At 41.9% G+C, this 11,257-nt stretch overlaps 1 protein-coding gene across 1 annotated transcript; it reads left to right on the top strand.

The window, feature by feature from the left end:
- Nucleotides 1-1,339: 1,339 nt before the first annotated feature.
- LOC131479376 (midasin-like) lies at nucleotides 1,340-10,271 on the top strand. The gene is made up of 8 exons (XM_058659920.1): nucleotides 1,340-1,448; nucleotides 4,910-5,036; nucleotides 5,903-6,015; nucleotides 6,776-6,909; nucleotides 8,283-8,440; nucleotides 8,644-8,764; nucleotides 9,067-9,207; nucleotides 10,263-10,271. Exons 2-8 carry the CDS (start codon nucleotides 4,945-4,947, stop codon nucleotides 10,269-10,271), a joined length of 768 nt encoding a protein of 255 aa, XP_058515903.1. The 5' UTR covers nucleotides 1,340-1,448; nucleotides 4,910-4,944.
- The last annotated feature ends 986 nt before the right edge of the window (nucleotides 10,272-11,257 follow it).

Here is an 11,257-nt window from a genome sequence, read left to right on the forward strand (position 1 = left end):
TAAGATGTATTTATTTTTATTGCAAAGTCAGATATATGGAGAGAAGGAGGAAACAGAGAGGAAAATCTTCTGTCCTTTGATTCACTCCCCAAGTGGCCACAGTGACCAGTCCTGCACCTAAAGCCAGGAGCCAGGAGCTTCCTCTAGGTTTCACATGCGGGTGCAGGCTCCCAAGGCTTTGGGCTGTTTTCAACTGCTTCGCCAGGCCACAGGCAGGGAGCTGAATGGGAAGCGGGGCTACTGGGATTAGAACTGGCACCCATATGGGTTTCCGGCATGTTCATGGCAAGGACTTTAGCTGCTAGGCCACCTGCAGGGCCCAGGTTGAAATACTTTGTCAGAATACTTTGTTGAGTAAAAAAGTAGTTGAGTTCACGTTGTCTTTTTTTTTTTACATGTATTTATTTAATCAGAGTTATAGCATGAGGGAGACACCATAAACACACTCATACACAACGCTTCCATTGTTGGTTTACCCCATAGAAGTTTGAAATGAAATGACCAGCCCTTGGCCAGGCTGAAGCCAGGAACCCAGAGCTTCGTCCTAGTGTGCCAAACAGGTGACTTGTGGCATATAAGCAGCAGCGATATTTTCTGATGATTTCCAGACCAAAAGCAGATTGTTGTTTGGAAGTAGAACATCCAGAACACAAACTTACCCTTTTGGGGTGCTGGCATTGTAGGCAGTGGCTTAACCTGCATGTCACAATGCTGTGTCCTGCATTAACTGGCTTTTCTAATCTGTGAGAACGTTCGTGTGAATCAGTGAAGGTGTGTCTATGATATAAAATTTGTATACTTGTTGATACATTTATTTTAGAGGAGGATAGAGAGCACACCCTCATCTGTTGGTTTACTTTACAAATAGAAGGGCTGGGGTGTCAGAGCTAAGAGCCATGAATTCAGTCCAAGTCTTCCGCAAGTAGGGGAACCTGCCTGCTTGAGCTACCACGCCTAGCTCCTGGAGTCTGCATTAGCAGGAAGGCTGAGAGGTTCTGTGATGTGGAATGCTGGCTTCCCACATTGTATGTGCCCATCCTGGTTAAATAGTTTTATTTGCATTGTTCTGAATATAATATAAATATGTATTTATAGTAAATAAATTAGTGGCTGGGTATAGCCACTATGTACTGAGAGCTATTAGCATGAATGAATGTGTGTTTTATATTAAGCTATATGATTGAGTCCTTTTGCCACATCAGCCACTTTTCAAAATTCTCACATGTGAGTCAAGGCTATTTGGATAGTACAGCTGTAGAACAACTTCATCTTTGCTGTAAGTTCAATTTCACCCAGCTGCTAGAGTCAAATGTTTATTGCTCCATCCTCCATAGAAGCAGTGCAGATTCATCTGGAAGCCAGTGCCACATGTCTGAGAAATTTTTACTCCAATTCTCTCTCATCTGGGATCAGCAATATCTTCAAAATATTACAGCTAAATCTAACAGGTAGGCACTTGATTTTGATTTCTGGGTCTCATCAGTGTTTTGGAAACTTGTCCATTGATTTTATGGGGAAATAGCATCAGAGTTCTGAACATAAAAATACTTCTTACAAGTTTGAGATTATCCCAGATGCAAATTAATTTTCTTTATGTGAAATTGTTCATTAGCTTGTAGTTTGAAAGAGGCTAAGGAGTACAATGTAGTGTAAAGAACCCAGGAGTTTCTGCCAGTTGATGCTGTGGCTAAGCCCAAACATCCCTCACCTACTCTAATTTATGCTTGCGCCAGCAGGAATAATCCGTCTAGCCTGGCTTTTCCCTGATCTAGTCCACGTGCAGCGCACACGTGTTGCAACCTTGCTTAGTCTAGTCTGTCCTCATCCCAGCTCAAGCTCCCCAGTGGGAGTAGCTATCTGGCGAGGGGACCAGTCCCTTTATCCCCCCGCCAGCTCTGCCCCTCCCTTCCTGGATCTCACGTGTGCTGGTTTGGTGCTGCAGTCAAATCCAGTACAGGCAACCTCACCCTAGCGTTCCATAGTGTGCACTGGTTTTGTCGCGACCAGTCCCAGCCCGACCAACACTCTGTTCTGGTGTTCGGATTTACCAGTGTACACAGAACCACCCAAAGAGTGCATAAACCGGGACTGAGAGAGACCTAGGAGGGAAATAGTGGGTTCCTCCCTCTTGGGTCACTAGTCCCGCGGGAGGGCATGAAAACTAGAATGGGGACTGAGGTGGCTAGACAGAGAGGCACTCAACAACATCCGTGTGGGCTGGAGAGTTGAGTGGGTTAGATGGAACTAAGCTTTAATACCCACTGACAAGTACAAGAGCCAAATGGGATGTGGGACAGACTGGACTAGTCTGCTATACATACCGGCAAACCAGGGTAGGGGGCGGGCCTGGTGGGGGTTATTGTGGGTCGCCCCGACTAGGCTGCAGCTCTCACTGGTTGATGCAAGGGCCAAGTATGTGCAGAACCAGGCTGGATTGCAACACCCATTGGTTCCAGTACAAGTCAGGACTGAAAACAGAACCAACCCAGCAATTGAAACCATAAGCTGATCATGGTGATGGACTGTGCCGGGCCCTGTGCTTGCTAGAACATACAAGAATCTGGTCTGGAAATACCTCAAAGTTTCTTTGGAGATCTCCCCAGTCGAACTGCTGGACTCAGAACCCTAGCCAAGAAAAGACAGAGGACAGAGCAAGTCAATCAAGCACCTCAGCTATATGTTGACAGCAAAATACTGGGCAAATGAAGACTCTGATGGACTGTGTCAATCAGTGGATGACCTCATCGAGTGAAACTGGCAGCGATTCATAACTGGAGAACTATTGAAACCATTTGAGCAAGGATCTCAGAGCATGCCCCACATCCGGGACTTGTGGTGGGTGGGAAACTGGGTGGGGCTTCTCCGTCAATATTCCCCTTTACCTCAGATACATGATGGAAACAATATGGACATAATACTATTACCCACTTCCCTATACCCGCTGAACCTTTTTTTTAAACCGTAATTAACTATGTAAAGATTGTCAACAAAAATACAATTTTAAAAAATCATTAAAAAAAAAAAAAAAAGAACCCAGGAGTTAGGATCTCTCGTCCCAACTTTGCCACAGATTAAGTTGGCAGTGTTTCAGTTCATAATTTATACTTGTATTTGAAAACTAGGGGAATTGAGTTCTTACTGCTCTGATGTTGCTTCCACTATTAACAGGTAGAGTTTTAAATTTGACTGCCTGAAGGGTAAGTTACACAGAAGAGAGAGAAAGAGATATATTCTATCTGCTGATTCACTTCCCTAATGGTCACAATGGCTAATACTGGGCTGGCCTGCAGCCAGGAGCTTCATCTAGGTCTCTTACTGGGGGGACATGGGATCCAGACATTTTGGCCACCTTTTGGTGCTTGCCATGGCTATTAGCAGGGAGCTGAATTGGAACTAGAGCAGCTGGGACTTGAACCCATCTGGGATGCTGATGTATCAGGCAGTGGCTTTACCTACTAGGCCACAGCACTGGACCCAATGAAGAAGTTCTAAAAAATGAAAAAAATAGATTGTCTAGGCAAACAAAAGTTTCTTTTCTTAATAAAGAGAGCAAAAGTTATTTAATGAAGCAATAATAAGCAATAATGAGGGTAATGGAGCATTTCACAAAGATTTTTGTCACCCCTTCATCCCTCCATTTTCTTTTGATGTTATTCAGAATGTGCAGATAACAAGTATTTCTGTTGGAAAAATACATGCATTATTCTAAATTAATTGCTGTTTGTACTCTAAAGGTACCAACGATACTAAAGGTAGTGAAGTGAATGGGAAGAAACCCAGCAATAGAGTAGACTACTATGATAGTTGGGCTATTGCAGAACTCAATCCTGGCTTTACAAGGAGAAGGATAGATGCAGAGTGGCAGATGCTGCTTGTCCTCTTTGGGAAGACATGAGGTCTAACTGCATTTTCTTTTTCAGTTAAATAGTGTTGTCTGTTAATTGAGCTTTAGAATACGTATTCTTTTAAAAAAAAAAGGAAAAAAAAAACAAAATTCAAAAAGAATATGTGTTCTTTGCTTATAAGTACGTTTCTCTTCACAGTCCTTCCTTGGTAGGCTACAGTATGGTGGATGCTTTGAAACTTGAATGCTCTACAGAACCCTCCTGCTCAACCACCTTCATCTAGATGCTCCCAGGGTTCTTGTGTACCTTACAGAGGACATGTCCAGCATGAGCCAAAGGAACACGAGACAGCAGCCTTTACAGCTGATGCTGTCACAGTAGTTGTAGAGATACTGTCTTTAAGAGAAACACATTTGAACTTTTTTTTAGTAGATTTATCGTTATTTTCATTTGAAATGCAGAGTTACAGAGAGAAAACAGAGACAGAGGCCCTCCATCTATTGGTTCACTCCCTAACTACCTGCAATGGCCAGAGCTGAGCTGATTAGAAGCCTGAAAGTTCCTTTAGTGCCCCCATGGGAGTACAGGTCTCAAGAACTTGAGCCATCCTCTGCTTCTCTCCCAGGCCATCCGTAGAGAGCTGGATTGAAAGTGGAGCAGCTAAGACACAAACCAGTGTCCAGAGGCCATGGTACTGGCCCCTGAGTTGCATTTATTATTGAAAGTGAACACTGAGGTGTTATTCATTTTGCCATGTAAATTTTTTCATGGCCAATGGTGGTGGGTTCAGTAATTGTACCCACGCATTCTTTTCAGAAGTGTTTTGAGGTTGTGAAGAAATGAATTCATTGATTGGAGCTATTTTACATTTGGAAAGGAAGCTGAAAGATGTGCCTTCCTGCATTTCTCATATCCTAGGATGAAACCCATAGCATTTCCCTGTCCATCCCTGAGCCAGCATGAAATGATGAAAGCACTGAGCTGAAAATTAGCAGGGAACAAGTTTTAAGCTCCAAAATTCTCCTGTTCTTTTTGTTTTTTTTTTTTTTTTTTTTGGAAACTAGATGAGTTTGTGGTTCCTCTGGACCCCCGATGGAATATGCAGGCTTTGGACATCATTAAAAATTCAATGGACTTTGACCCACAGAAGGAACCGCAGCTGTTAACCTTTTTAGAATCTGAGGCAAACAAGTAGGTGGCAGCTTTCCTTGGATCCTGTTGGCTTTATAGATTCTACCTTTCCTAAGACTGTCAAATGCAGCTTGTGTGTGTTCACTGTATGTCAATACCAAGAAGCTCAAGGGTATTAAAAATGAGTGCCTTCAATCTTGCTAATTGTTATTATCTGAAAGTCATCCTTTATCAAAAGATTATTCTTTCTTGTGGTCTTCCGTAACCTCCCACTGTGAGAAGTCCCTCATTGTGTTCTCACATGTCCTTTGCTCAGCTATCTGTTATTTCTCAGCCATTTTCTACCCTCACTTGTCGGAGACATTCCTAACTTACACTCGTATGTAGATGCAGATAATTGTCAGAATGATCCTTCCTCATTTTAGTGGCTGGTTGATGTTTCAAAATTGGCTGTTGGTATAACTAGGTTTAAAAATTATTTTAAAATTGGAATATAGAGTACATTATCAGGAGACACACTATTAATAATTATGTAAATGATTGCAGTGAGTTTTCAGAAAGCGACCCCGGGAGTGTGGTGCAAACTCTCACCTGAGGCTGCTTTACTTTCCCCTTAGTCTCCTCCCCAGGTAACTTCCAACATCAGAGATGAATTTGGTCATGGCTGGTTTGAAGAACTCTCAGGTCAGTTTGTAACATCAAGGCAGAGCCAAGGAGTGAGGCCTGGAAGCCTATGTAGACCTAGCTTTGTCTCTCCGTCCTTCCTCTTCTCCCACTTCAGCAGCCATTGTCTGCACTTCGTAGAGGCAGGAGGAATGGCAGGATGGAAGTAGACGTTCTCAGCTTCCCCAAGATCCAGCTCCTAAAGGAAATCATTGAAGGTGTTCCCAGCCAGTCACTAACCTTGCTTTTAAATCTTCTTCCAGGACCATCATATATCTTTATCGGGAGAAACGGATATTTACTGAAGCCAACTTAGTTTCTGTTGGTGTTAAAAAGCTAAATAGTGTTTTGAGAATGTCTTTTGAATTCCATAAAGGTAAGAACATTGGTGCTTATGTTCTTTAGTTAAGCATAGCATGGCATAATGCTGCTGACATGCAGCAGCTGCTACTGTTTATTGATTCTTGTTGATCTGCTGGCCTTTATGTAAACATATGGGCTTCCTTGTTGTGGCTGCCAACCACTGCCCAAGCCTGGACTCGGTGCAGAGCCTCAGCTGAATGTATCTCAGGTGTCCCACCTCTCTTGCAGCACCCTGTGAGATAGATGCTTATGTCAGCAGTGAGGGAAGGGAGACTCGCAGGTGCTCAGTCACAGCGAAGCCAGAACTTCCCAACTAGCCCTACTGGGCCTGGTGCACATGCAGAAGCATTTGATTATAGGAAAGAACAGTTTCTCATCTTTTATATTTGTTTCAAGAAAAAGATATCTGCTTGTCAAAGTTCCAAGTTATAGAAGCATAACCTCAATTTTATAGAAGCTACTGTTAGTTTCATTGTCTTTTTATCTTTTTAACTAACCACCCATATGCATTTATGCTTGATTTTCTCTTTGTGTTCAAATACTTAAATATGTATTTTCATTTCATAATTTGAATTTTTCATAAATGTTGTATCTATAGGTATACTTGGATTATTTAAACTTAGTAATAGCAAGCATACATTCTTTTTCAGTTCCACTTTTGAAACTTGACCTTTGTGTTGATAATGATGTTAAGTTCCAGGCTTAATTTATTCTGAAAATGTCACGAAATTAATCTTAACCGATGGCACGCCTTTTATTTTATTTATTTTAAGATCCAGAGAGCTATCACAGCCTGCCTCATGAGATTGTGGTCAATCTTGCTGCCTTTTTAAAACTCTTTGATGCACTAGTCCTGCTGTGGGTACAGTCCTCCCAAGGGGTGGTGTCTGATGCCTGTGTCAGTGAGGTAGGAAATGTGCTTGTTTTTCTTTCGTTTATATACTTTGCTTACTTGCAAGACTGATAAAGAGAAGAACACTTCCTTCCCAGTCAGTGCTTCACTCCCCAACCATGTGACAGCTGGGGAAGGTTGAAGGTAGCAGCCTGGAACTCGGCACAGCTCTGTGCGAATGACCCCAGCTACTCAGCCCATCATCACCTGCTGCCACCCTTCGTACATGTTTACTAGCAGCTACAGTCTCAGGAGTACAGCCACATTTCCAGTTGGGGCGTACACTATGGGATGCAAGTGTCCCCAAGCTTCCTCTTAAGCTCTTAGACCAAACATCCACCCGTTACTATTTTAAGATTGTTTTAGTACAAAACAAGACTAACTCCAGTGTCTCATTTGTCCAGTATTATTTGATAAATTGTATTGTTGTTAACATTAGAAACAACGATTTATGTATTTCTTTGAAAGAATTACATGCAGGAAGAGACATGGTGTTCTTCAATCAGTTTTACTCCCCCCAGTGGTTACAACAGCTGGAGTTGGGCCAAGCTGAAGCCAGGAATATGGAGCTTCTTGTAGATCTCCCTTGTAGGTAAAGGGGCACAAGTATTTGTGCCATCTTCTGCTGCTTTCTCAGGCCATTGTCAGGGAGGTAGATCAGAGATAGAGCAGCCTTGTGTGTTAGCTAAGAGTTAGAATGGAAGTGGAATTGCAGGGACTCAGATTGGCACCCATATGGGATGCTGGCACAGCAAGGGGAAGTTTCACGTGATATGCCACAATACTGGCCCTGGAGAAAATCTTTGTACTCTTAAGGGTAGGCAAAGGTTTTTTAGTGTTTTTAGCAGTGGGAAAAAGTAAGAAAAATTAAACCTGCTGTTATTTTTATGGATACCTGTAAGAAAGAAGCAAAGAAGAAACTGCTTGTAAGATAATGTAAACTGAAAAATAATCAGGAGATTTGAAAAAATCTTCCATGTTAGACATAGATATCCAGGAAGAATTAGCAAAATGGCAACATCTTCAGTTATCCAGGAAGTAGGAATTAAAACCATTTGGTCAAATAGCTAGAATTCAAATCACTGATATTAGGTATTGGCAAATAAATACAGCAATTAGGACATTTTTTTACATCTGCTGTTTGGAATACAGAATAATGCAGCTCCTTTTTATACTTAGGGTATGATCCAACAGTTTCATTTTCTATAAATAAACTTTGTACTTCAGGTACTAAGGGAATAAGACCTTCACTTTCTCCATGTACCTGAACGTTACTTCAGATATCCTTCTGTAACAAAACTTTTTTGTGCATATTGAGTGTTGGTTAATTGTTGAAGTCCAGGTCATTTGAGATGTTAATAAGCAGCCTTGATTTACTGTGTTTTTAGATCTTAGGCTCTGTGCAGTGGCGGGACCGGCTTTGGATGGTGGCTGACACAGTCAAAGTGGATGCTCCAGGTCTGGCCCTGCTTGCTCTCCATTGGCACTGGGTTTCAAAGCATTTGGTCCGTCAGATCCCCCAACTTCTACTGCATCATGAAGAGAAGTAAGCCTCATATTTGGAGTAATAACATTGAAATGTATTGTACAGTTCATTTTGAACACAAGCTGATTTGAAATTGAAACTGATTCATTTTGCGTGCTTTGCTTTATTCTGTTTATTGATGACTGTAAATGAAATGAGAGAAGTAATTGACTTTTCTTGCTATTTGCCCCTTATTTCTCTCCTGTCTCTTTTCTCCATTAAAGGTATTACAGAGAGCTTCAGACAGTCTCAGAACATATTCAGAGTTGTTTGAGGAGCCCAACTGGTGGCTTCCCTGGTGTAAAGAAGTTGCAGAAGTTCCTGGGACGACCAGTTCAATTTAAGGTACATGTGAAAACACGTAGTAAGTGAAACGGAAATTGACCTCTGAGGTTCCCCTGGACCCTAGGAGCTAACATTCAACTTTACTTACCTTTCTCTAAAAAGTCTACCTCCCAAACATCCTGACAGCATTAATTGGTTTTCAGAGTTTTAACTATTGTTGTAAAAAGCGCTTGAGCATGAAGAATAGGCACAACTATTTTTCTAGAAGCATGAAGAAATATCTTAAATGTTTTCTTAGCCAAATAAACTGTTATGAAAAACCCCTGCTCTGTACTAAGCTGTCCTGTGTTTTATTGTTTTAGAACAAGCTGCTGGTGGATTGTTTTATGCAATTGAAAGTCCTTCACAAAGCCCTTGCAGTCAGGGTGCGGACACCCACCTTTGGGGAGAGTGGATGGCAGGAAGAAATTAATCATCTCCAAGTGGTTGCTTCTGAGTGGACAGTAAAAGCAAGCCTCTTGCAGGCCTGGGCTAATATTCTAGAAGATGTCAAGCTAGGTAATGTACTGTAGCACTTGATACCCTTTTTTTATTTTATTTTTATTAATATTTAGCATTATGTGACAGTTTCATAGGCTCTGGGAATCCCCCCACCCCTCCCCCTTCTCAAGCCCCTCCCCCCTGGTGGATTCCTCCACCTTGATGCAGCATTACAGTTCAAATTCAATCAAGATTCTTTCCTTGCAAACATATACTAAGCATAGAGTCCAGCTACTTATTGTCCAGATGGTTTGAACAGTTTCTTGGGGAGACCATTTCTGGTCCGAAGTCAGAGCTGGTAGAATATCCTCACTGTCAATTAAGAGTCCCAATATGACATCAACAGCAATTTGCAATTTTATGGAATTGACATGGTTGTGAGTAACCAGTATTTGATACCCTTTTTTTTTTTTTAAAGATTTATTTATTTTATTGGAAAGGCAGATATACAGAGAGGAGAAGAGAGACGGGGAAAGATCTTCAGTCTGATGATTCACTCCCCAAGTGACCACAACAGCCGGTGCTGCACCAATTCAAAGCCAGGAGCCTGGAACTTCCTTCTGGGTCTCTCATGTGGGTGCAGGGTCCTCAACTGCTTTCCCAGGCCACAAGCAGGGAGCTGGATGGGAAGTGGAGCTGCCGGGATTAGAACCGGTCCCCATATGGGATCCTGGCGTGTTCAAGGCAAGGACTTTAGCTACTAGGTCATGCTGCCGGGCCCACTTGAGAATTTATTCGCTCTTGCTGCCAACACATTCTTCCTCATTCTGGGGTATAAATCTCATTAAATATGTGTCATTGTATTGAGCTAAGCTTTATAGTCAAACATTTAATTCCAGCACTAGATTCATGTAGGTATTAATAACATTATTTAACAGATGGAAAACTCAAAGCTCAGGTTAAGAAACCTAATGGTGCTAACTCAGATTATGTGCATTCTTGTAACTGGTTATTGGAAGTACAAACCCTGAACTCCTGCCTGCTATGCTTTAATGTAACTCTTCTTTCTTTTGTCCAGATCAATTGAAGAGTCTTGTGAATGTCCAGTGTTTAGAATTAAAAGCCAAAGGGCTTCCACTTGAATTTATGGAGAAAAACAATGTGAAATGTCCTCCCCAGCCCAGCCAGGCATTGCCTGCTTACCTCGACTTACTTGGAGTGTTCAGTTGTGGCCTGCCATGGAGTACCTGGCTATGCTTTGGCAGTACAAAATGGTAGCAGATATCATGACATGGGCTTTTCTGAGAGGGTCAGCCATTATTTCAGTTACTTTTTTTGTGTGAACTTATTTTCTTGCTCAGTCATTGTGTGATCTTGTACGGTAAAGCACAGACTTGTCTGCGGACGGAATGGTGGCGGAAGCAGAGGAAGGGCAGTTGCTACTTTGAAAAGCTGAAGCTTTCTCAGAGTTCGTGGCCTGTGTCTCTTCTGTCTCTGCAAGTCACTAAGTCTTTTTTTTCCAAAATGGTTGCTTGCTTTAAAATGAATGTACTGCATCTGTGTGTTCTGTCTTATGTAGTTTTCTAGATGCTCATTGATAATCCACTTCCTCTCCTCTTGGTATTCATTTTTCTAACAGGTCCAGCAAAACTTGGCAACCCCAGATGGATGAGATAATTCATCACATCACGTTTTGTCTTAAGTATACACCAACCACTACTCAGGAACTTCAAGACTTGTGGTCCTTGCTACATTATCAGAAGGTAAAAATCATGAGGCAGGGACAATGCAAGCTTGGGGTAGACAAAGGCATGCAGCCTTCCGGGTCATGTAGCTGAAGCTTAAGTGAGGAACTAGAAAAGCACAAAAATATCCAAGTTCCTAAGCTGGTCAATACTGATGGAACATATCTCAGATTATGTGAATTTTTAGTACATGAAGTACATAGGGAGGATTAGCACAGACTTAACAGTGTTTGAATTCTGACAAAATTAAGACATCCATATCAGGAATTGAGGCTTTCTGCGGGCAACATAGAAGTAATATACATCTGTCGTGATCAGCCCTGATAAA

The sequence above is a fragment of the Ochotona princeps genome, unplaced genomic scaffold, assembly GCF_030435755.1.
Source record: "Ochotona princeps isolate mOchPri1 unplaced genomic scaffold, mOchPri1.hap1 HAP1_SCAFFOLD_104, whole genome shotgun sequence".
Taxonomy (NCBI): Eukaryota; Metazoa; Chordata; class Mammalia; order Lagomorpha; family Ochotonidae; genus Ochotona; species Ochotona princeps.